Genomic DNA, 27912 nt, shown 5'->3' with positions numbered 1-27912 from the left:
TTAACATACTGACAACACTGTTAATGCTTTTGAAAACTAAACCAAATAATTTCTCCAATATTTTAATAAAGGGAGACTTCATTGAAGTCATTAAATGAGAATATGAAAGGCATAATTTTGGTTTAATGTGGTTCAAATAATAATTTTAAAGATGCCAGTATTAGGCTACCCTTCTGGAAGACAGAATCTCATATTTAGCCTGTACTATGAAGAGAAACAAGTTACTATAGGAAAATGTTCACTTTTGTGTGATACAAAGCAGGTTATTTTGCTTGCTCCATGATAATGCAGCCTTAAATATCAAAATTATTTCTCCTCATATTACAAAAAGGTATGAGTTATGGAGATATAAGAAATTCATGTACCCAGAAACATACACTTCAGTGTGTTTCTGTACTCAGCTCCCAGTGGCATAGATTTGCTCTCTCATTCATGATCTTATAAACTGTCCTACATAGAAGTAACTTTGTTATCCCCCTAAGACAATAAAAAGATGTTTAAATACCTCCCTAGAAAAATCAGTTTGATCATACTAAGGTTACTACTTGGCAATTTATTAAACTTCTGTAATCAGGCAAGCCTTTAACAGAGTAATTGAAAAAGACATAGCACACCTTGACAAAACCAATTGGTCCTCAGAATAGAGGCTATGGATTGCTGCACATCTGCACTCTACCTAATACAGCATCTGCTCTTAGACTGCCCCTTTCACAGTAACACTGAGAGAGAAGCAGGCAGTCCCTGCTGACAGACCCTGCACCTGTGCAGCTTATGTGAACATGGAATACAAGGGAACAATGGTTGTTTTTACACCACATATTAGTTTGCTGCTGTATGGAGAAGCCAGCTGTGTTCAGCAGCTCCATCTTTCAGACCTCCTCTTTAGAGACTTCTGCACACTCCCAGTGCAACAAATAAACTCTGCTATGAGTGCTGCTCCGCTTACAGAGCAAGCTCTGTTGGCATAAGAGCTTTTGAGCAGCAGTAAATAGATCCAAACTAGGACTTGTATTACATAAAATTGCATTTAATGATTTTACAGAAGAAACCATAGGAGTACGAAAAATTTTCAAAGCAACAATAGCCTCTATATTGCAAAAGACATCTGATTGGACTTAAATTGACTGAACCAGATGAAGAGATGCACACAATGCATGAAGACTCCTATTATACTCTTATGTCCTTGCTAATCTCTAACTCCATAATCATGGCCCTTGAACTCAGGGAGTTTGATCAAAGCACATCTTCTGTGCCTCTCCAAGTATGGGTACATCCTGGTAATGTTCACTCGCAATGAAACAGTCCATTCAAAGCTTTCAAAAGAGCTGCTTTCCACTCTAATAAAGAAAAACAAATGCAGTTGTAACTTCAAAGCGACCATCTTATGTTTTACACATTAAACTAAACATTGAAAGAGTGAGGATAGCTAGCTTTGTTTTATAACAGGTGGCTTAATGGAAAATCTCACCCAACAGGACGACAATTTTCTGTCCCACTAGCTCATTTCTTGCAGTAGTCCAGGATCCCTGTACCTATTTAATATCAGTTATCATTACAGTTTCCAATTTAACGTCAATTGAAAAATCAGACTTCCTGATTGCAACAGCAGTTAGTGTCAGGTACTACATGACACGTAGAAATTTTTTTCAACCTTTCAATAAAATATATGGCACTCACTAATGGCTTTGTTTCAAGTTGTTTCAGTGAAGGACTATCCAAAATAAACGCTTCAAAGAACAGGACTGAGAAAAGCACTTATGGTGATAATGCCTTTATAACCATATGTATAGCTTGAGAACAAACAGGCAATTAATAAAACTAGATAGCATTAAAAAATATAATCCTATAACAATCTGGAATTCACTTCAGATTAAGGGGAAAACTTTCAATTTCCCTCAACCTTTCATAAAAAGGAAACAACTTGTAACTACACAAGTATTCTAACAGGAACAACGGCAAAATCTTGGGAAACATGAAAAATCTTACCCAAAGTATATTTTTGAAGATCTTTTGGAATTTTACAAAGGCTAATATGAGTTCTCATAATGGCACTTCAAAAATAAGAACATCAGAAGTATACCAGTGTTATTAATGCATTGAGAAATTACTGTTTCGAAGCACCTTCCAAAACACAGTCTTCCTCTAATTATCAATAACGACTTAGAAGTGATATGCACAGCATTTAGGACAGAGTTGTCCCATTCACTACTAACACAGATGTGATTTCATTTTCTTCATAATTTAAGGTTTCTAATGCATGAGAGAGTGGTCAAGGATAAAGCATAATCTTTCTAGAGAGAGACCTCCCATTCCAAAGCTATGAATAATGCAGTAAGAGTCACACTGTCACAAAACTTCGGGTGTCTAGATTCAGTCCAAATTACCCAAGTTGAATAAATCTATCTGTCAGATATCTCATTTCCCCTAACTCCTAGTACAAGTAATACCTGTGAGAGGTGCAATAACTTCCCTAAAATTACTGGGCTGTATCTTAAAGAGATTGTTCATAACCAACTCACAGACTGAAGACCAACATTTACACTTTGACATCTCAGTACGTAACCCTACATCAAAACTAAGCAATGTTCAGCTATTTGAGGCTTTGGGGTTTTTTTGTGGGTTTTTTGTGGGTTTTTTTTGTTTGTTTGTTTGTTTTTTGTTTTTTTGGTTTTTTTTTTCATTATTTTTGGTTGTAATTCAAACAGTAAGATTTAAAAGTTTATTCTGTATAACAACATATTCTAGGATAGTATCAACTTTGGAAGTGTGCATCTCTTCATGTAAATATGGAAAACAGATTTTGGTTTTTAACTTTTTAGAGAAATCAACAGAATAGGGATACAAATGATCTATTTGATCAATATACGTAGAGGAAATGTACAATGAGACACAACATTCAGTAAGATCCAAAAAAAAAAAAGCTATCCACAGGAAATGGAGTTTAAATGTGAGCAAAGACCAACAATCACCTAAAAATGGAGCATAAACCACTGCCACAGCAAATTTATTTTCTTTGTATCCATAATCGCACAGGACAAATCTGACCAAATCAAACAAAACAAATTTTGTCATCAACTTCTAGAAGAGACTGGTATCTGCTTGCTTGAAATTGCAGAACTGCAGAGGTTTTTAATACAATAAATCATTCAGAGATAATCAGAGAAAATTAAATGAATTCTGTACTAACTAATTCATAAACAGTAAAATTTTATGCTATCACCTTGCATTCAAGAACTCATTCTCTCTTTAGATCTACATTAATGATATGACATTGGCATGAATGCTACATGAACGGGACTAGCAGGATTCTTATAAACTGATTAGGCACCGTAAGGGACAAGTAATGATCTATGCATCTTTCAGTGATTCAAAATCACCAAAAAAGCAGCAAAACATAGAATTCAAGTGAATTTCAGTCATTTCCTAGAGAAAGGAGATTTCAAAATACTAACAGACCATTTCACAGTGCTTTTTTTTCAGATAACATTTTTAATGCTCGCTGGCCACACATCACATGTTAAAGTTGTGCAAATAATCCTTTAACTGTCTCTGCCCCAAGAGAAAATACCTTTTTCTTGACAATAAAGTTTTAGTTTACCAAAGTAATGAAGAGAATAATACTGTTTTGGTAGGAAGAGCCACCATTGGATGACCATGGTAAGTGAAAGACACAAAGAGCACAAACATCTTTTCTTTCGTTCTTGTTAATCCTCTCCAAAATTGATGGACATAAATATGTGTAACTCTCATCACTAAGAAAGCCTGCAATAGAAGTAGCACCCAATTTCTTTTCACAAAAACAAAATTTGTACCATATGTACCTTTTTGGTAACTCCTCTGTCAAGGCTAAGTTCTTCTGACTTGGTAAAATCTTTTTTTTCCAGAACAACTGAAACACCCTTTTAAGCTGGTGCTAGTGTCTAAACCCCTCTAAAAGTAATTTCCTACCTCTGTTTCATTAAGCTTGGACATGTTTTAATGCATTTCTGATTCCTCTTGGTGGTAAAAATATTACAGGATTCACAGCAGTTGCAGTGAAAGGGAGAGTAAAAATCACCTTCAACAGATGACCTTATGAAAAGAAATTTTCTATAGCATTCTAGCATGATTTTTTCAAGTCTTCCCTAAAAGCTGTTTCCCATTCTTGTTGAGATTTGCACTCTTGTAGCTGCTATTGCGTCCTTCGGCTACCATAAACCAGAAAAGTCTCAGAAAACAAGAAGAATTAGCAAACCTTCAAAATTATTCTCTTGTTTTCTTCATTTTAATCCCATGAAGTCTGAGAAACACTGTTGCTATTTCACTTCAGAAAGATTAGCTTTCAATTTTCTAGCAGACAAGGGGGTGTGTGGGCGTGTGTGTGTGTGAGATAGCATATGGTATTGTCAACGCTTTCCTTTCTTCGTTTCCAGCCTGATCTTAAAAGTAACGCCTTGTTCTTTTTGGTTATTTGATTAAGGAGGTCAAACCATAAATCACAGAGAGAGGCAGGCAACTTGGTTAACACTGGCCTTTCTTGAGCTCTTTTACTTCCAGTGCAGTACACAAATCATCTTTAAATCAAAAGGCACAACCCGATCTAATGAATGACAAAGTAAGTTGCCAACAATCTTTACATGTGAGGTGTTACATTAATATACCTGTCCATCAAAAGCATGTAAAGTAAATGAAGCACTCTCTTACAAAATGGATACTTACAATTTTCCCCTTTAGGCATTAAATGACAGGACTTGCTGTAAATCAGCACAACTCATCAGCACATCATCTAGGAACACTTATGCATGCCTGCTAAAGACCCAGTCCTTATCAACAAATATATCATCATGAACAGAAATTAGAACTTTCTTTTCTCATATTTTACACTGAAATTTTGCAGAGAAAAAGCATGTCACAAAAAATTACAATTTTATTTTTTTTTTTACATTATAAAATGGCTTAATTGTGATTATGGTAGACAATTTCTCACTTCAAATTTGTTTTGCTTATTTCGTTTTTTTTTTTAAAGACTTCATGCCTCTGCTAAACATCATATCCAGGTATTAATGCAAACAAAGACAGTTGCCAGGAATGAAGCCTACACATGAGAGCTTTCATGGCATGATTTAAGGTGCTTCCCAACCTTGTGCAAGAAACAGAAAACAACTACTCTGGGGCTGGCATAAGTGAATGAGAAAAGGATTGCATTGTTACTTCGGGTCCTACAGTGGAATAAGAGATTACGTGGTTCTAACCCTAAGACATGAATGGGATGCTATCAACGTATTTTCTATAGCCCATTTAAGTTCAAAGCAGGCACAATAGGGAATCAAGTCTAATGTAAAGTTGATGTACACCTGATAACTGAGATTGTTAAACACTTTTTTTAACAGCAAAGAACCATGAACAAGCTTGTCCATATAATTCTCTCACAACAATTACATATGAAAAACCAAAGCAGATGTTTCACAGAAAAAGGAAGGATATCTATTTTCACTCATTTTAGCAAAAAAACAGATGAGCTGTGAAAGATGTCCCCTTGTACATGATCATTCTCAATTGCATTAATTAGTCGTAAGTATAAAATTCTACTCCTACGCCTTCTGAAAAATGTAACACTATTTATAGTATAATTCAGGAGCTACTTCACCCAGTGCCTAGTGGGAGACTAGCAACATTACTGGGCACTGGAATATTATTCTATATTTTATTTTTTCACATCAGTGCAGAGAAGCACAACGATTCTAGCACCACAAAACACAAAGAGAGATGACAATGATTAATAGGGCTATACCAAAAAGAGTCAAAATCATAATGAAATGCCAAGTAATGGAGTTTGACACTCCTTTAACATTCTTCACCAATAAACACTTCTAATTCTGCAGCCTGAATTAATTACTAAGTGATTACTGATCAAGAAACACTAAGAAATTCACAGATCTAAACTCCTGAAACCTGTAAATTTGAGGCCCTTAAGATCCCTTTAAAGATGGTGTCCCACAAGTTAGATGTATGGTACAATACAGTTACTTGTGAAGAGATGTTCAGCAAACTAAATGAGCAAACTTTTGCTAACATTTTTTGTTGACGTTTTTAGTGCACACTAGTGTAAGTATACACAAAAGCCTGAATAACATTCCAAAAGTTACCTCACACCAAAATCTCTTCCTGGGTACTAGCAGCTACCTAGGCAGCAGCTCTCCAGGGAGAGGTGAATAGCTTCCTTACCCTTCTAAAACAAACCTAATTGTGTTGATGAGGTCTATTAGCCTGGGATGTCCTTTCTGTTAATTATATCAAGTCAGAAAATGATTAAGCTACAAAACATTCCAAGCAAAAGAAGGAGGATGATCACAAAAACTAGAACAGCAAGACATAACCACTATTTTTATTTTTTTTTGGAGCAGTGCATGCATGCCTATTCATGCATTCTGACTAAAATGATAAAGATAAAATCTATGCCAACAACCAACCTAAAAATTTTACAAACTATACTGGGCAAAGCTGTAGAAAAAGAAAGTGAGAAAAAATCTGCTCTGAAAAGGGATCCTATAAGTCTTCAGTATTTTATTAGAGGAAGAAAGAGTAATTAAGGAGTAATTGTATTCTGTTCTTACTGAGACAAAGCACAAAAACATCTAGTTGGTGCACCATGGGGCAACTCAAGTCTGCTGCTCATCTGAGACATAGTCCCATGTAGTACTGAAATTCTGAGCTGTAATCACTCACACACACTCCTTCCTCATGATTTTTTCATCATTTCATATATTTTAGCTTTATTCTATATCCTTGACATAAAAAATATTTTTCCACACATTTCTTTTCTTAGAAGTCCTATTCTTAAAAATATATCCTATTTCCTTAAAGATATATCCCATTTGAATGTAGTTTCTCAGGCACTCCTGAAGATTTAACTTAACAGAGGCAATACTGAGTTCTCAGCTCTGTAGAATATCTTCTACTGAGACTTCGTGTGATTATCTCAAATGCCAGTGTCCATGTAGAGATTTTATAGAAATATATGGCTTGTTCAGATATTGACTTATATGGCTTACCCTTAAACTAGATTTCACTTGAATTATACAAACTCACTGTTAGAGTCCTTGCTTCAGAAAAATCAAATTCATGTTCACCAACCTTTTTATCCCTATAAGAGACAGATACGTGGGGGGGGGAGGTGTGACATAACCAAAAAATCCCAGCCTCCCAAACCTCACACCACAGCCCAAAAGGTTCCCCATGGGTAAGTTTCTCACATTTTAAGAGGGAGAATACTAGACAGCATAAACATTGAAGCATTTTACCTGTAAGTCATCAGATCAACTCTAGTTCAAATTCACAGTGAGTCAAAGCTCTTCCTATGTGACAGCCACAAGTTTTCAGTTAGCCCAGAACTCCTTAAAATGCAGTAATGTAAACAATAATTTTATTATGATATTGATATAATAATATGACTTATGCTTAGACACTAAGACCAGAAATTTAACAGTATGCTGGGCTACTGTGCCAAGCATGCAAACAGAAATTGCCTAGAGCTGTATTACCCCTCAGTGCTGTGGAGGTTGCACCTGAAAATAAAACACATTGTTTAGGGTGCCCCAGTATGAGAAGTGGATGCAAATTGGAGAGATTTCAGGCCACTGTGATAGTGATCAAACAAAAACGAAGGAGAGGTTAAAGAAAATAGTTTGTTTAGTCTGCAAAAGGGAAGGCAAAGAGGGGATCTATTTGCTCTCTCCCACTATCAAACAGGATAGAAGCCAGAGGAAGCAGCCAGAGCCTTCCTAGATAGACACAGAGAAAAGCAAAGAGCAACAGTTCATGTTGCAATAAGAGAAAGTCCTACTGGACACAAGAAAAAAAATCCTTCACAGGACTGCTTAGACCAAGGAGGCTGCATTGTTTCCATCCCTGGCAAATTTCAAAACACAGCGAGAAAACGCCCTGAACAACTGGGTCTAACTTTGAAGTGAATGCTACTTTGAGCCAGGAGGTAGCACTGGTCCTTCACTCCTAAATTACCCATCCTTTTAAGTTACCTGCTTATGTTCTTAAAAAAAAAAAAAGAAAAACATCAAATGATATTAGAATTTATGATATAATGTATCATGTATCAAAGATGTGAGAGCTAATAAATTGACTTATGCATGTATTTGTTATGCTCTGCAACTGGTCTTACAGGACAATGTTCTTTTTATTTTTTTATCTCTCTAGAGATAAAACTTTTTATCTACTTTTATCTCAGTTTTTTTTCAACTGAACATAGCAATTGGGCAAACACAGCACATTTAAGCCCAAACTTCAAATGTTCAGTGCATTCAGCGCTATTCACAGTCAGAATTGCAATTCAACTGACTGCCTGTATCAACAACTCTCTGGGCTACATGGTCACTGCTTGTCTTTTGGTGTTTCTAGTACTTCTCAGGCCAAATTTTATGCATTCCTTATCAGATCAGCCTCCCTGACTCATTAAGCTCCCTGTTAGGGACTTCATGTTTCAATAATTCACAAATAATGAAAAAAAAATTGTCAAGATTAATAAAAAAGGAAAAATAAAGCTGAAATGGAATTAAGAAAAAACTTCATGTTCTGCAGACATGTTTTATTACTGATTCTCGGAATTATCAAAGACACAACTTTGTCTTTGCCACACTTTTAGGGTTCTTTCTATGCAGACAAACAGACAAGCATGCAACATGCAGCTTCCCGATTTCCTACAGGTTAAGTACAATTGCACACAGCAGTTAATTGAAGCCCTACTGTTTAAGAACCAGCTTTTTCTCTCCCTCTCAATCTGCCTACATGATTCAGCAGAAAACCAGATTTTTGCAATAAATATATGTGAAAAAAGCTCTCTGCTTGGATACTTCTTAAATTTTGCTGACTAAGCAGAATGGTCCACGAATTTGTAGGTCAAATCAAGAAAAACAGACATACATTACTGACGGTGATCTGACAAATGAAGACAAAATAGCACTAGAAAAGATGTTCTAAGCTACTGGTGGTTCATCAGTTCCTTTTTCTCTACCCTTATCACCCCAATGGTTCTGAACCTGAGGGAGAAAAGAGAGCAAACATCTTTGTCCCTTAAGAACTGAATTCCATTTCCATAAATTGAAGATGCAACAAAATGAATTCTGCAAAATTCCAAAAAATTATCTCAGCTTTCTTATTCACACTGGCTAAATGAGGATCCTTTGCACAGCAAGTTCTACAGGCTGAACATGCCTCTGGTTGAAGTGATCTCGAAAGGTGGATCTAGGGACAATCCAAAAATCCTCCTCTGTATACCACCCTTCCGTTTAGAACCTATCACCCTGCTCTTTAAAGCAGAACGATAAACATAGTTCAGCTAAAAAAACAGAATGAATTCTTCTGCTTCTTTAGATCACCCTTTAATTACTTCCACTTTTTATTTTTTTAGCCTATTAACCTGAGCTCCACCACAATCACACCAACCAGACTGAAGCAAGTTTACATAAGTTTATTTTTATTCCTTCTCATCACCATACTAGTAGCACAGTAGCTCCACTTGTTCTTTCTAAAGCCAGAATAATACAGCATCCTATTTCTCAAGTAGCATTGTCTGGTGAAACCCTCATTTTTAAGCTGCAACACAAATATCACACTGTGAGAAAGTCTGGTTTTATAAAATCCTGTGTTAATAATCGGCGAATTCTGATAAATACCACAGCCTGCAAACTCTATTACTCTTCTGGTAAATCACCAGAGCTCCCTTTGAGAAAAACAATATCATCTGTAAGTCAAATTGGGAAGTGTAAGATAAATGCCTTCCATTATTACTAGAAAACGTTGAAATACGTTAAGTACATTTCAAACATACTGAATAATTCATGAACAACAGCTCAGAAAAAAAAAACACCTCACCAACCAAATGCAAAAAGATATATTTTCACTCTATATTCTGAAGTCAACAAAGAATATTAAGAAATAGTTTATTATGTCTATTTTAGTAGCCATATAGAGCAACCTAATGAAAAAATACTCAGAATTGAATACCCCAGACAAACCAAACAAATGTACGAGTGAGATTAAGATGATTTACTATTAACCAGTAGCCCTTTTTCTCCTTATAATTTAACTGTAATATGCGGCTAAAAGTCAGTGAGACTGTTTTTTATTTGATTTTCTGATTATGACCATATACAGTCATTTTATTGTCTTCTAATCAAGATACAAGGGAATATAAAGAGTTCATCTAGTTAAACTATCAAGGGAGACAAAATATGAAAGGAGATTACTTGAGCAATATTTTTTGGAAAGAATTTGCCAATGAAAGTAGAAATCTGCAAGCCAGCTCTCCGCTAGGACACTACTCAGGCTTTTGTGTATAGTCTTCTAACACACTTTTTTTATCAATGATATCTCACATGGCACTTTTTACTACCACTCAGCATGAAAGCATTACAGCTCTTCAGTCACCTGCCTCCTCCCTGAAGGATGAAGAAGCATTTGTACAGACCCCTGCCTACCTCACCCGGCTTAAATACAGGGTAATCAGCAGGTCATTTCGGAAAACTTTGCCATGGAATCCATTCCCTTCTCGTTGCACTGGGATATTGAAGAAATCTCATCAGGAGTCAAAAGGTATTACAGCTGAACATCAGTACAAATGTCAAAGCTTGAAAACAGTAGCAGCCTTCACCCAAAAAACTAGAAATGGGCATCAAACAAGCTTCTGGATCAAGAATTGATAAAACATGGAAAAAACATTAAAAGATGTGCAGACTGCGTGGATTCTATAGAAAGAAGGGAACTATATTTCAAAAGATGAAGAAAGATGTAGGAAATCAAAGCAGCAGAAGACCAACCCAAAGTGGAGCATTAAAAATCTGGATGGAAGAAAGAAGCTTGACCCCATGACCAAAACCTACCACTTCATGTAAAATACATATTGTGAAAAAGGCATTTATCTAAATTCTCTGAAACACATGGATGGATAAATGGCCACTTCTAGTAGCTCTTTAGGACCACCATCCTTCCCACCTACGCTGGCAAAAATAACAGAGATAACAGAGGACATGCATGATAATGATTAGCTACTCAAACACAGAAGATCAATAACACTTCATTCTATTTAATTCACTTCTCCCAAACATGGGAAACAGCTACAGAAAAGGACAGTTTTGCTCTTCAAAAACTGGAGGAGGTAACAGAAATACCTTTTCAATTTCAGAGCTAAAGCTTCACATAGACAAACTGGGTATGCCTGCTGATCTGCTGCTTGTCAACACGGTGGATCGCATGAGTGGAGATTGGTGGTCACCTTGGCCACAGCAACCACGACGTGACTGAGTTTAAAATCTCTTTTGACAGGAAGAAAAGTGCCAGCAATACGTCACCTCTGGACATGAATATACCATGAGTGAATGAAACAATTGAGGACGAAAACCTCATAACACTCTTGCCTTAAAGAACTTCACCAGAATGTAAAGAAAAACTGTATTCTGCCATTAAAATACAGATGATTCTTCATTGTGATGTTGCTACACCAGTGTTTATGCACAGACTTTTCTGTGAATCATGCTCAGGTATGGCAAAGAAACTGGACAAGTTACTAAACTATAATTAAGGGGAAGGAAAAAAAAAGTAAAAAACCCCATTATCCTCCTATCAATCTTTAGTGAACTACACAGACAGATGAAACATCCTAAAAAGTAAAAGTATTCCCCAATCTAAAAATTAATTATTGAAAGAAATAACACTACCAGTTGATTCATTAAACACCGTGGTGCAGAGCTGAGGATAATGCATTTATGAGACAACTACAATAAAAATGTGTCACACACATGCCTTTAGCAACATACTGAAGCTGTTAAGTCATACAAATTAAACTGTTGGTCTTCAGAAGCAAAACAAGCTTTTCAGCATATGTGTATTTGATTTTAAGCAACATTACTTTCCTCTGTGCTTTTTTAAACACACATACACAATAGTATTCCATTAGATGATACTGACAGCAGTCACCTTCATGCCAGCTCAAACTTAAGTACTTCTTTGAGAATTCATCTAATATCACTAACATTGGGCCATGTCAAGCAACAATGAATTTCAATATTTTTAGCCAGCTTTCCTTCTACGACCTTCTTTATCATAAAGTGTTAGCCATCCTTGAGTGCAAGGTAACTACCAAGGAGACACTGAACGAGAGACAGCATGTGCATTTGTGTGTGAATACGTGCATGTTTCTGTGTATCTCTAAATACATGTATTACTGTAAATACATATATTTCTATGTGTGCATGTTTATATGAAAAACACAAACTAAATTAAAAAAAATAGAATTTTGAGCAATCTAAACTATACAAAAATCACACCGGCTCTTTGCTGACCTCATCAAATCCTTTATTCCTAGCACTTATAAAACCACATGGATTTTCCTTTGCTTACCATCAGAGACTGAAATATGACTTAATGAATTAAACATTCTAAGATCACCAAAAGGCTTCTGTCCCCTGTAGCAAACTGAAAAGAAACAGCTGCACAACCAGCAAAGCCTACCCCTCCCTGAATATGCCTACTGCAAAAGGACCTTCAATTGTCAGCCACCTTTAGACCTTTACTAGACTTAAAACTTGTTAAAAAAATGAAGTGAAAAAAAAAAAGGTGAAATTGAGACCTACATTTTGTCCTTCAGATAGATCAAAAATTAAAGTTCTCCAAGATTTTGGCATAAGGCCAGATCAGAATTGCCTGATTATAGTAGAGGGCCTGTCAGGAAAATGAGTACACATCTCACGAAGTCACCTGTCTACAAGTGACACTCAAATGACACTCCTGTTGAAGACAAGCATACACAATGCATTACTACTACAGGAGGGTAAGCCTTGGCACTGTGTCTCAAGGGACACTTTGAGCAAATTTATTATTTCAGGTTTGCTCATTTTTGCAGTGTTATTTTTATGAGCAGAGTCTCAGTGAGACCAAGAATACTCTACTCAGTGCTACTGTCATATTTTTTTATCTGTGCCAAACACCGCAATAGGAAAATGTTTTGTAGTAGACTTAAACTCATATGCAGAATCCCCTCCACAAGCGCCAAGGAATATTAAAGATCCTATCTGACTGGTAGCCTTTCATCAAGGGCCTGGTGTAAAGAGGAATTGGAGCCTAATCCTCGTTGTGTGTTATAGGATATTGCCATTTTAACACTTCATGTCTGTCTTATGGAACTGATTCAGAGAGTAATTACTGCCAAGATAAGCCTTTTCTCGAATACAAGCAATTAATTTGCCTGTAAAAAAAGGGGGAGGAAGGCTGATACTTTAATAATGTTTAAGTACACCTGATCTATTTCTTTTCTACTCCTCACGTTTCCTAAATATGAGGAAGTAGGAGGATTTGAAAGTACTTACAAATGCTGGTTCTTATGTGAATCATCCAAAGGTCTATAATATCTTCTCATAAAATAGCCAAAATGTAATAACACTACAAACCAGCAGAATGTACAAAAAATGGATAATCAGTGTAACAATTAATTTAGGTTACTTTTTTTAAAAACATACGGACTATTATTCCTTTTGAATGGGAATTATGTGATTGCCTTAACGTTTCAAAGACAACTTTTTTCAAATTTTGAAAATAGCCTGGTCTAATGAAAATTTCTCTTTTTCCTAACAATTAAAAAAAATTTATTTTTTACCACAAGTTCATTAAAAAAGAAAATTCATTCTTTGCTTGTCAAAACAAGTTGTGATGTTAAGACTAAAATTGAAGGGATCTGTATTGGCATAACTACATAAGGTGATTTTTACACTTAACCTAAGTGTCTTTCATAAACAGTTCATCGGCAGGATTCAAAAGCATCTAAGGCTTTCTGTTACACTTCAAAGCTGAATAACAAGTACTCATCTTCATGATACTTCAAAACATCAGCAATTGGCTAATTGCCCATTATTGAAATCGATCTACAGAAACAGCTAAGCTTGCCATCATTCTTGCTCTCCAGGAATATATTATATTTAGGAAACAGCAACAAACAAAGAAACATAACCTCCCCCCGACCCCAAATAAACAAAAAAACCCCACTTCCCTCTCAAAAACAACCACACATACACACACCTCCTCCCCCAAATTACAGTACAAGCCCCCCACCTCCTCAAATCATTTAACATAAAGTTTTGGGCAAGGAAGTAGAGCTTGTTTATGATTTGAAAAGACCAAAAAAAAAAAAAAAAAAAAAGGCAGCTATGTCTTATGGAATATCCAGTCCTAAAGGATTAGTTTCTACAGCTTGACGAAAAGCCCACTTAGCTAGCACTGTACCTAGCTATTCCATAAATGTAAAAAGTCTAAATACTTGATAAAGAGCCACCTCCACAGCAGAAAAGTATCTCCAACAGCTAGGCCATAAGGGGGATTAATCTCCTGACCTAACTTTGCCTCCAGTTCTACTCAGAATCCACTCAAACTGCCTCACTACATTTTTTATTTCTGTGGCACATGACACATGACTCAAGTTACACAGGGAATCAAGGTTGAAAGGATAATGCTGTTAACACTCATTTTTCAGTGTGAATGTCGCTGTACCAATGACAGCAATAGAATAAATGTTACTGTAAACAGCAGTCAGTTATTTTTGCCAATATACCATGAAAATATTTTCTGCTTAAAGTCATTCTAAGTGCTCACACTGCAGTGGAAAAAGATCGATTTGGGAAAACGTACGTAAAGATGCAGTTACAGGTAGAGCTGGGCATGAGACAGCCAAAGTTTCAAACATCTTTGTGCCCAATGAAAACTAAGACATTCATTTATTTTGGCTGATTTGGGGGGTGGAGAAGGGAGAAAGGAAAGAGAAAAATGAAAAAAAAAATAAAAATAAGAGCACATAAATGACTCCATTACCAAACCCTGGAGAATGGATACAATTAATTTCTTTGATTTACTAGATAAGATAATATTTTCACAAATGAGTAGAGTTTTGAGACAAAGCGATGTTTTGAACCCAAATTTTCAGTTTCTGCTGAGGTTTACCTTCACAGGGAGCCTTAAAGCAGGTTTTAGCACCTGACATCTTGGAAGACAAACTCTCCTTCAATTTCTGAAGCAGGTATTTTTCAGGAGATAATGGGAGCTTAGAGGAATTAATCCCACTTCCCTGTCTACCCCTATTTATTTCTCCAAAGACAAACAGACACCCTTCTGATGACCAAGGGAGTCAATTCAAAATAATCACTAAAAAGAGAACAAACAAAAAATTCGCAAGAGACTACTTTTATGTGTTCTTTTTTGTTTGCTCAGAGGTAGGTGATCGCTCCTTGCATTTTATCCTTTCCACCTCGGTATTGTAGTTGAGCATCTAAACCCTTATTTTCATTCCCGAAGTATTAATCTTTTTCTCCCTTAAAAAGCTAGGTAACAATTACAAGAGAGAACAGTTTCAGGTGTTTTGAACCTTCATCAGCTTACAGCAAGTCAGCTCACACTCCCCCTTGACATTTTCCACCCTCAGCTCCGTGCAAGGTCTCCTTCATAATGCACTCAAATGAGGCAGAAATAGTTCTTTACACTATTTGAAAGTTAAAAAAATATCCAAGGGGAGAGGGGAAGGTAACTAGGAAACGCCAGAAAAATGAGAGAAAAGAAAGAAGCAAAAGCTCCTGGAGAGCCAAAATTTACCTGAAATTCACTTTAGTTTAGTTGAAGAGTTCTGCAGTAAAGCCAGTTAACCAAGGGGTTTACATCTACATGCAAGCATTCAACTTAATGGAAAATAACAAGGAAAGTACAGATTTCCATGTACTTCTCAAGAAGTACAAAACTGACTCCCACTCAAATCAATTTTTATGTGCTATCTCTGAATTAGCATCATGATGCCACAATTTCAAGATAGGTAGGTTGTATTTACAAATCTTACATTTCCATATTCAGAATGACAGTGAAACATGGGTTGCCCTAAGATACAAGAATAAAAATGGTAGTTATCCATCAAGTGCTAAGCCTGTAATAAATTGCAGACATGGAAACATGTACAGTTTCATTAGCCAAAAATTACTGCTCCTAACTTTTGTAAACATTCACTTTCTGAATATTTACAGTCTTACAAACACATAAGTAACTATAGCATTTGCAGAATATTAAAGCATGCTTTGTATCATTTTTGGCCAATTTTATGTAAGCAAAGAAAACATTATCAGAATTTTCTAGCAATCATTTTAAATTTAATTCATTTCTAACAGCTCTGAAAAGAGAGCTTGCTTTTCCTGAACAGTCCACTGCATGCAGCTCCTAAGAACACCTCACACAATCAAGAGCAAACTTCATGAAGTGCCATGGTGGCAGGGCCCAGGGCACCTCCAGGAAGAGAGCACTAGATGTGCAGTGCAAGTGGTGGTGTCCAGAAGGACCGAAGTCCTGCTTCTCCTCAGAGGACTTCAGATTGCATCATCAGCTTCATACAGGCTCATCAGAAGCAACAGAGAAACAACAGGGGCTTGCTGCAACCATATTGAGCCTTTTTTAGATGCTCAAGATCAAAAATGTCATTGGAAATCGCTGTTTCATAGCCACCTAACCTTAGACAGTGCCCATGCCTAAGCTGAGTGGGTACTTCCCCAGCTGGATTGCTGAGGTCCTTCAAAAAGTAGACTTTAGTTCAGTGATCCCGACAATGTGATAAAAATCACATTGTTTCTGGAAGATTGTCATAATGTTCAGTTCTGGTACAACTTCTAAGTGAGCTCTTTTACTAGACTGCCACTAATTCTAGCTGCTCTAGAAATCCTGGCATGTCTTACAACACTGCACCCTTAAACAAAACCCCCACTTTTCTACAGATAAATTTTATTGCAGAAGAAGACGTAGTAGAGATTAAAAAAAAAAAATCATTTATGACTGTACTTAGATATCTCAGACAAAAAAATAAAAATCCTTTTTTTCCAATCCTGTGGGCACCCACTACTTTTTTTTCTAAACTAAAAGTAGTTTCAGTCATATTCATCTTCCAGTCTCTCTTTATTTAGTACAACAGGAGTAAATCAGATAACATATTGAGTCCTTTCAAAACTTAATTTCAAATGACTAAATGTGGTCTCAGGAATCTCACCTGCACTCCTTTTACAAGTTCTAGAGTGTCAAAACTGAAGTCAATTAATCATGCATTAAATCCATGACACTTACTTTCAATCATACAGAAATCCTTATTTCATAGCCCTAGGAAGTTATAGTTTTTTTGTCTATTATGACAGTTCCCTGTGAGACTGACACATATACAGATGAACTTTGACAACAGTTAACAGCAAATGAGCTACAGCTCCCTGTATCAACACAGGGTAATTTCACGTCGACAAAATTGCCGACCAGTTAAATAGCATATGTTCTGAACTTGACTGATATAAAATTAATGCTCCAGGACTGTGCAGAAGCTTGATGTACCCCGTGTCCCATTTTGTCATTTAATTTTAGATAATAATTACATACTATATCATTTCTTAATGTAGCCAAATATGAAACAAAGAATATTGATGACCTGTATTTATTTTGCAGATGTTACTATAGCAAAGAAATCTTTCATCCTTGAGCAGCATTACATTTTTTGCATGTAACTTGAAACTTAGCTATTTATAAGCTATTTGGCATAAAAGTATACTGGTGTTTTTAGTGAACATATAAAAGATGCAATAATAGATAGACCTGAATTAATTCTGTTCCAGTTCTGAGCTAGCCATGAGGCATGAGATAGAAAAGCACAAAAAGGCCCTGAGGTAGATCAGCTAATTAAGATCTAATTAAGGAAACAATCCCATATCCCAAAGGGTGCTAAGAAAAATCTTAGGTGCTTGCACACCTGCAGCTTTCATAGAAGGAATGCATGTGTTGAATGCCTTCCTGAATGTGGTGACCCTACATGCTTTCTCTGCAGAGCGTTTCAGTTCTCTGTGAACAAGGAGGTAAAAAATTGCTCTTCCTTTATTTAAAAATACAGAAGACATCCATGTTCCACCAAAAAAGAAATTTTAAAATTCTGTTAATACAGCCTAATAGAATAATAAAATGCATTTTCATGTGTTTGATTTTTTTAATTTCTATATCAGGTATTTTACTTTCTTCAGTCACTGGAAAGTATTCTGTCTATCCTTAAAATGGTAGTAGTCAAGAATTAGTAGCCCATATGCTATGGAAAGGTTCAGCAAATGTAAGAATATGTATTATTTTATGTAAAGACATCCATTATGGATTAAAAAAAAGGCATTTCATTTTCTACTGAACAATCTTGTGCGTGTGAAAAGCAGCTCATGGGAGAAGTACTGACAATTTATCAGGCATGTGCATGGCCCTTCAAGATTTCTGGCATATGCTTACAGTGCTGTGCTACTTAATCTGCCTCTGATCAAGACAACTGTCAACACAATCTTTTCAAAGAAACTTCTACTAGCAGTGAATCTAGATAGCCACTTCAGAGGCTGACAAGTCCCTAGAAATGTACAGTCAGTGTTATCAGTGTTTATCCATATGATTAGCATAGCCTTAGGCTAGCTACTCTGTAGAGGGTGTGAAATTGTATTTCTTTAATTTCTGCTCTTGGAGTGACATTATCAGGTAAACGAACTCAAAATCACCCATAAAAAAAAAAAAAAGATTGCTTCTTCTGCTTACCAGCTCCTCACGAAGCTGGGCTATGAGTTCATCTCTCTCCTTCAGCTGCAGCTTCAGCACCGAGCATTCATCTTTTATTCCATCCTACAAAAACATCAAAAGAGATATTATAATAGGCTTAACACTTTTACTTTGCTCTTGACAAGAAAAGGCTGTTTCACACAGTGTGAGATAATTACATTCAAATAATGAAACTCAATTCTCCTTTGTCATGTGTGGTATTTTCAATAACATTTTCTAAGCTGCTTCATAAACAAATTAATGCATCCAAAGACATTACACAAAAATGTGAATAGCTCCCTGCACAGAAGTCCATTTCTTTGTTTTCTGGATTTTTAAGCCTTTTTACTGAAGATCCTATCAGGTCATTCCTTTTCATTTAAGGAATAGCTATGAAATGTTATAATTTTAATCATACAAAACAACATTAGAGAAATATCAATTTAGAAGCATTATTGCAGAGCTCTTGATCTTGGAGAGATGAAAAAGAAAGCACAACAGACATCCAGAGGAAAAGCAAAGCATGCATACATCTTTTGTCCCACACCAGCCAAAACAGCAGCAATTCTGGTATTAACTAGGGGAGAAAAGAAAATAGTTACCACTTAGCAGCGTAACCATTGACTAGAATTCAATTTGACTTGCATGAAAATGAATCTAATAGCTAAAACTGTAGCAAAACCCAGGTCCATGAGACAGTCTGCAAGCTGTCCACAGGCAATTTAATGGGTTCATGTAAATCTGAACACCTTAACTGAAGAAGAAATATCGATCACGTAGCTTTGTGTTGTTCTGATAAACACCCAAGAGGAGAAACTCAAATTAAATGACTGCACTGTTGAGTAATAAAGACATAAGAAACTAACCAGCTGGTCATATAAATGTAACTGAAGATCTCTATCTTTATATCCTTCTACCATGGAAATATATTTAGTTTGGGAAATTTAATGGTTTGGAGTATCAATATTTTAAAAAACCCACACATAAAAGCCATACAACAAGAAAACTTATGGAAATCTGCTGGTATTTGCACAACACTTTGTTTAAAAATAAAAAAAATTGGACCTCTAGTTATCAGCTAATAACAAGTGTAAGAGTGCAGAAATTAAGACCATGTAGAGTTCAGGGACTCGAAAGGGTATAACAAGTGTGATAAACTTGAACTCTGTCAGTACTGATGTGGTTTTGATTACTTATCCTCCTGCAAAATGCGTTTATATCAATATTTTATCAAGGCTATCGGTCTAATGAGAACACGGATGCTACGAAAACATCAGTCCAAATAATTCAATCTATGCTCCTGTATACACTGTAGCTTTGAGGCCATTTTGCTGAGTTTAATAAATGATATGTACTACATATTACATAAAGTATTACATGTTATAATGTTATTCTCATTATTTTTATGAATGCTGTTCATTATTTTATTATGAAAAAAGGATAAGAATTCTGCTCTCCATTGCAGTAACCACGTTTATAACAGGCTTGTCCAAGACTCTGGAAATATTTGATAAAAAGAGAAGTCAATTAACATCTCATTCTTAAAGAGAACTGTTAGACACAGGATGATCTGTAAACAAAACTGTGCATCTTCAAACTACTTTCTTTTATTAAATATAATCAAAAAGGTTTGTAGTCTAAATTCCAAGTGCACCTAATAAAAAATGTAAAAGCAGTGACTATTTATCATTTTCTTCACTTATATGCTCTGATACTGTAAAAAAAAAAAATCACAATTTAGCTGCAAGTTCACTATGGATCTGCTGTTATTATCATACACGTTTATGGTCAGAATATTCTTCAAATTATCATCCTCTTACTTAGTTTCGGTCATCAGCTGTGACAGTGATTGCTACATCTCAATGCTAGTATTTTTCTGTTTTAGTTTAATTCTGTCCATTTGGGAAAATGCTAAACATAATAGCAAATCTGTTTCTCATCAGATCAGATCACAAGATGACAAATTGTTCTGTGTGTGAAGACAGCTGCAGCAGGTTATGTGTAAGTGCCAAAAAGCATAATAATTTCCATTTTGAATACTTACTTTATACTTCTTCATACTTCGGAACAAATAGGCATATCGTGCTTACTATAATCAAAGGGCTATAAACAGAACTAACCAAATATCATGGAAGATAAATGTACTGCTTTTCCTTTGATACTAATAAGAATATGCTTCCAAAATTGTACCATAAAATTAAAATATCATAAAACTCACTTGATAAATGTGCTGAATTTCAGACGCTAAACAGATTGTTTACCAACTTATGGTACCGCAAAAAATCAGCAATTACTTAGGATGTAGCGTCTTAAGAAAACAATCCTAGAACAAATCAAACTAAGAAATTTTAAACTGAATACTGGGTCCAGAAAGATACATAAATGACGTAACAGTTGAAGCTTCCTCTAAGTTATACAACAGATCTATATGGCAGAATTAATCCATTTCTAGATACCTGCCTAGAACATTCAGAGAAAACACAAGCATATAGGATTTTAATGCCAACAGCATAGGAGTCCAGAGAATGTACAGGATTGTGGACATCTTTTACGGTTCACTTTATAATATCTGACAGCTGAAAGGCAACAAGTAGTTTTGTGGATCTTACATGAAAATTGTAGAGTAGCACCATTATCTATCTCCAAACAGAGACACCACTTGTGTTAACCCGTATCATATTGATACACCCAGTTTTAATATAAGTAAGAGCATCTTACTATTTGAGATTACACATGAGTAGACTTCTAGATATTACAGACCGTGTTTTCAAAAATGAGGTTTTTGTCAGATCATGAGTAGTTGTATGGGTTATTGTTACTCTTATTTTAATTAAAGTCTTAATGATACTAGCACAAGGCAGAGAGCCTGAACCTGCATTATTTGGTTCACGGTGTCAAAATGAATTCACTGGTCTGGTCCCCTGATGTATGTCCACCATGGCACCTTATGTATGCAGTATGACTTTTTTTCCCTTTCTGTGCTCACTCTAGCTTTACTTACTGCATCAATTTATATCTGTTGTATCAATTCCTTTCAATCACACCAAGAGAGTGTGATTTGGCTGGCTGCACTTCTTCACATGTGCAAAGCACATTGATTTTGTTTTTTTGGCTCATCTGTTGTTCTGGTGCTGCGCCAGTCCAGTTAGTCTTGGCTGGAGTCCCAACAATGCTCCCAAAGAGCAGCCGCTGACTGCAGGCAATGGTCACACTTAACTCTCCTGCTTCTCACGTCAAGCTGCCCTGCCAGCTGCTGCTTAAGCCCAGTACCAGGGTGAGAGAAAGTCCATGCTTCAGAATTTCCTTATAGAAAGCTTAACAGGCAACTCAGAGAAATCTCCCACAGCCATCTTGACCCAGCACAAGCAGAGCCTCACTGCAAGTTATTTTTCTGGTAGGAACAAAACAGGTCAGTAAAATCCTTAAGCAGGTCATATCAGAACATGTTGTACATCTTCTTTCCACACAGCTTCAGTATTCAAATCATATTTCTAAAGGAACAACTCTATTTCATTTCTTGATCAGGAAATCAAATGGAGCTTGGGGAGCAGGGGACCTGATCTTATAATGATAAATAAAGCTGCTTAATCTCCCAAAAGAATCCTTATGCAATATTATAATATGTTCTAATTTCAATTGCATGGAACATGTCAATAAATATTTTACTGGACAAATTATGGCAGCTATATCCATTGAAATACTAGAATTCAATTGATACTCTACTACGAAAGTAGCATCAAAAAGACTATGTAGGCCATGTAGGCTTTAACTTCAGACATTTATGAACATAGAGCTAAACAAATAATATTTTCTTCACAGTGATCCACATGTATGTTAACTCGGAAATGCAGATTGGACAAATTAATTTGGTTGTTTTGGTGGGTTTTTTGTTTTGGTTTGGTTTTTTACTACAGTTGAAATTTGCTCTCTTTCAGAGCAATAATTAAAAGTATTACTTTTAAAGGAATGAAGGTTGACTAATAAACAGCAAAACATAAAACTGAATGATCATACTAGATGAAGGTGACGATGTGTCTCATCTGCAGAAACCATGAATAGCAGCCAAGAGTGTAACAAGCAATATGAATGTATTTTTCCCAATATAACCACTTCACTCATTCTTCCTTTATGGCCAGAACTCATACACACAGTATGACACCTCTTCTGGTGATATCCCTAAATAAATCACACATTCATTAAGAGAAAACAACCGAGTGAAACAAATCCCCCCATCCTTCCTTCTCAGCCTGCTGTGGAACAATGTAATTGTTCCTATCTTAAGAAAAGACAGGACTACTTCCTAACCATCTTCTCCACACCTTCCATTGTTTTATAAGTCTGTATGCTTCCTGCATAACTACTGTCCACTCTGTTTAAAGCTAGGAAATATCTTTGTCCTTACATAAGACACTCTGTATCTCTGGTCAAAACCTATCAACAACCTTTTCTAGTTGCACTGTATCATTCATTCAAACCAGGTAATCAGGGTTCCATGTAGCACTAAAGCAGCAGATGAGCCATCCATTCACACAATGCACTATGATATTTTGCTTTGGATTAATTTGTAAGTAATTATTCAAAATAAATCTTAAGGGCACAAATTTATAGAAAAAAAATCACGCATCTGCTATGTTTTGTATAGAAGGGGGAAAAAACACAATCAAGCACTCTTTTGTAAATCTGAAGTCAAATGTCAGAAACTTCAGAATAAACAAATTTTGGGAACAATGTCCCTCTACCTAATTCATCAAGAATGCTGTAAGAACTATCAAGAATAATGGCTCAACTGTATGTACTTCTTTTTTTAATTTTAATAATTATTAAGGAAGTCTTTCTGAGGAACTATGTCTAAAAGTTCTCGTTCTTCATTTAGAAAAATAGGACTGTTGTTCCCTTGGGTACTCCACTGTGTCTGCTGACATTGAATCTCAACTGTCTTTCATCTTTAAATCATTTAGTATGACAAAATCTTTCTGCAACATTTCATACCCCATTTTAATTCTGATTACTCTGGACCCTCTAGAAATATAATTCTTCCTTTAATAAATGACTACTTACTCATGTCTTTTGTACTCTACACCTCATCTGCCATTAATCCAAGAGGAGACTTTCCTCTTATATTTTAAAAGCCTTTGATGAAGGGCCTTGTTAAAAGTTTTTGGAAATTAAGTTAACTACAAAAACCAGATCATGCTTATTCACATGCTGATGACTCTTCCAGCAGACTTCTGTTATGATTAAGATCTCAGGAAGTCAGGTCTGCTTTCCCCCCTTTATTATATTCATTCACGGTCCAAGTAAATCTATTTTCCAGAAGAGTTTCTACTAATTTACTCATCAAGAAAGTCAAATTAAAATAACTTTAAAATAACTCCAATAAACAAAACCTGTCATCTTATTTCCCTCTATCCTTTTACTAAAAAGGGATAACAGGCAAGAGTTAGCAGTTTGACTATTTCTCCTATGTTTCATACTTCAAATGAGTAGCTAGTGGAAGAGACTTCTTATTCTGTGCTGTTACATTACTACTCCTGGATATCTTAAACTAGCATTTCAAGACTCATCCCTTGGACTAGTTCTCCCAGTGCTACTGGTGCATCTATTTATATGAAAACAAACACTTTTTTTTCTTCTTCCCCACAAAAATCTTATTTGCCAGGAGTTCTTCTTCAACCATCAATTTTCTTTAAGCATTGCAAATTCTCCGGCAGACTTCATTGCACTTATTAACTTGTAGAAAACCTTCTATAATCAGGGTGGGGTTTTGTCTGTTTGCAACCATAATGTTTAGCAATTTAATATTCTATTAACTCTCATCATCATCAGGGAAAAAAATAAGCTATTCATTTCTATTTTCTTTCCTAGTACCAACCAAATCAGCAAAACCAAAACCTGTTCACACTCTTACATGCAAACAACCTTATTAATCATGTAATGCATATAGATCTTTCATGTGAATCAGCCTATAACTTTGTACAAATATAATTTCACTCAGAACTGAAATGCAGCCACTTTTTTATTGGTATGTCAGTTTCTTTCTGCCAAGTAGAATGACAAAAAACATTCAGGCCAAAAAAGTAAAGTAAAAATATCTGCCAACGGCAGCATTTTTGTAAAAGTTTCATTACTGCCATACCAGTGAATGTATTTCTTCATATTCAGAGAATAATGTCCTACACAAAATCTCATTTGCCTAAACAGAACAAAATGAGCCCCAGTTGGATCCTGGCTGCCCTGGGATGAATAGAAAAATTTCTTCTGGCTCCAAAAAAACACAGGCCACCAAGCTCAAGTCTCCTCTCAATCCACTGTAGTCTTCTACTATCAGCTTGAAAATGTGAACATTTCCATTATTTTAGGCTGAATTCAACATTTAAGCTTTAAAATATTCTTTGTCCTGCTTTCTGGAACCACAAGAAAGCTTCAGACAGGAGGAAAAGGGGAGCATTAGGAAATAGTGACTTCAACTCTTCCAGTTGTGAGGAAACAAAACAACAATAATCACAAGACAAAATACATATTTTACCATTACTGTTTTATATAAAAATAATTTTAGACTGCTGAAGATGATTTGAGGAGGGAAACAATGAGTAAGTTTTGAGATCTTCCAAGCACATTGGAATTAACAGAAGTAATCTTATTAAATCCTCTCAAGAGAATAAGAAGGAAGAGATCCAGCCAGTTCTGCTTGAGGTTATAATTATGAAAATAATGTGTAATTCCAGTAAGGTCTTTAGGATCAAATACACAAATGCTTGCACATATGGATGTTGTGTGCAAATAACAAATACCTTTGCTTTGGCAATTTCTTCAGTACTTTCACACCAATCTAACTCATTCCAAAAGGCTTACTAGATCCACAGCTGTAACACAGTAAAGAAAGAGACTTTCACATCTAGATAAAACAAGATCCCAGAAGTACCACAGTTTATTTTTATATCATGAAGGTGTATTGTAGAGAACATGATGTCTTCTCAAACTATATTTAATGGTTCTAATTCACTACTGCTTAAAGACTTTCAAATATTTAAATAAACACACTGTATAATATTACTGACCCTTAAAAGAAAATAGCAATGAATAGCAAAATGATGCACAGCTGTCATTCATTTTGATATTTCAGAACACCTTGCTACACTTAATGTAAAATTTGCACATATAAAACATGAGGATTTCCTGCCTTTAACACACTTGCTAAACACAGATTTGTTTCTCTAAATAAAAAATTTTGTATATCCTCATTTACTACCATTTAGTACACTAAGCTCTGACACACACTGCTTCTCTACAAATACTGAAGTTTTATCTCTTCCTATCAGTAGGAAAGAATAGATTCTGAATTACAGAGAACACACTTCACACCAAGTACACATGTATAAAGTCAATTGACTTAACTAGACTATACATTCGGCGTGACTCCCTCACAAACTGCATACTCATGACTTACTGACCTTAAACAAAAATGCATTTTTCAGTTGAGAATAAACCTTTGTTCAACCAATGGGACATTCTGACAGTAAGTTTTATGCAGCTACATCAATCTTCGAATATCATCAACTTTGTATACATACAGAAAATCTGATTTCCGGACTGATATTATGGTCATTACAAAAGGCAAGACTTGTTTATCTTAAAGAGTTTTTGAGAAAAAAGAAGCAAACAACCAAACAGGAAAGGCTTTGCCAAGTAACTTAGACCAACACAATTCAGCTATCAAAAGATAATTGTCCTATGATAGCATAACTACAAAGATACTACAGAATTTAAGTCTTCTCAGACAATACAATACCAATTATAAATACCAACCAGTTTGTCCAGTATAGAAGACAGTACAGTCTGATCAGTACATCACTCACTACCATAACAAACATGCTAATACAGAACTGCTCTCACTGTTTCTAGGCTACCACGTAAAGAGATAAATCAATGCACTAAGCCAAGCAGAAATAAAATTCTTCGCATAAAATAACAGGAATATGAAGGGTTGGGTTTTGTTTGGTTTTTTTATATATATTGAAATCCATCTACATTTTAAATCAGAATATTTCAAGTATTTTTTATGCAAGACTTGTATAACTATATTGTTCTTTTCCTAAAAATGAACTAAAAATGTATTTAGAAGCACTATAAATTTATCAGTCTTGATAAAACGTTCCTCTGTAAAAACCAGACAAATAAACACCTTAATAATGCCAAGATACCATGGGAAACACAATGGCCATGAAGTAAAGACATCTTTTGTTTATTTCTTTGCAACCAAGTAGCAGATTAGCACTTAGACTGAAGCCAGTTGGGGATTTTATAACAATGCATTTCCTCACTTTAAAGTGTTTATTTGATTAGAAAAAGCCCTTGACCGCTTTGAATAAAAATTCATCAGTTTTAAAGAACCTTATAGGGGCAAAATGTTTCTGTACCATTGAGGTGGAAGAATAGCCTGCCCATGACTTCGGTGGCAGAGGGGGAGGTGGATGGAGACACGTGTGCTTCCTCATCACAACAGGGACTTGAACCTGAGTCACCTGCATTTACTGCAGCTGCTCTGGTCACCCATCGCGAAGACTGACTGAGCTGCCCGCACATTTTCTCTTCACAGGAAAACGAAACAAAATCTCAATAGTCTGCATAAAATGAACTCCTGATTCAAGTAGAACATCATTCAAGCTTCTTTGTTACAAATGAGAAAACAGCACAAGGAGAAAACAGCACTGTGGCGGACAAGACACCAAGGGAAATTTATGGAATATGGCTGCTGCTTCTGCTTTGTAACAGCGTACCTGCTTTACCTTCTCTGCATACACTTATGAGCATATGTTCTGCAGAACTTTTTATTAATATTAAAACACATGACACAAACGGAGGTAAACTAAAGAGTAATTTGCCTGGTAATAGCATTCTAATTATGCCTGTGGGATTTGATTTAAAAGCATCCAAATGCCAATAAGAACTAGGTAACTTCATAGGTTAGCTGTGATTAGCTCTTACTAGACTTTATCTTCTACAGATGGGGAAAGTTGCAGGGTTATAATCTAAGAAAAATAAGGGGTTCTTCTAGATTTGTATTTGCATGAATCACCTCTTTCCACTTTTAAGACTTACTGTTTAATTCTTCAATATTTGTCATTGGTAAACCTAACCTTACAACCTCTTCTCTGCTCATTTTGAGCAAACAAAAAAAATGCCAAGAAACTCAGCCAAAAAAGAGCTTGATGTTCTTTTCTTTAGGCAGTTTCCCCAGGGATCCAGCTACTAAAATATTTTTTGTAAGTCATTTTTTACATGATATGTGTGTGTCACAGAAGCATTAATTATGCTGTC

The 27912-nt window shown here is 35.6% G+C and overlaps 1 protein-coding gene across 4 annotated transcripts in view; it reads right to left on the bottom strand.

Annotated features, from left to right (window-relative positions):
• Window positions 1-27912, bottom strand: part of CCSER1 (coiled-coil serine rich protein 1) — a 656129-nt gene that overhangs the window by 281290 nt on the left and 346927 nt on the right. For all 4 annotated transcript variants that reach the window (XM_064651914.1, XM_064651915.1, XM_064651916.1 and 1 more), the window contains one exon: window positions 18595-18678. In XM_064651914.1, the coding sequence (XP_064507984.1) occupies window positions 18595-18678 (84 nt within the window). The remainder of the gene's footprint in view (window positions 1-18594; window positions 18679-27912) is intronic.

Source organism: Pseudopipra pipra, chromosome 4 (assembly GCF_036250125.1).
Source record: "Pseudopipra pipra isolate bDixPip1 chromosome 4, bDixPip1.hap1, whole genome shotgun sequence".
Classification (NCBI taxonomy): domain Eukaryota; kingdom Metazoa; phylum Chordata; class Aves; order Passeriformes; family Pipridae; genus Pseudopipra; species Pseudopipra pipra.
This window is presented reverse-complemented; position numbering and strand designations above follow the sequence as displayed.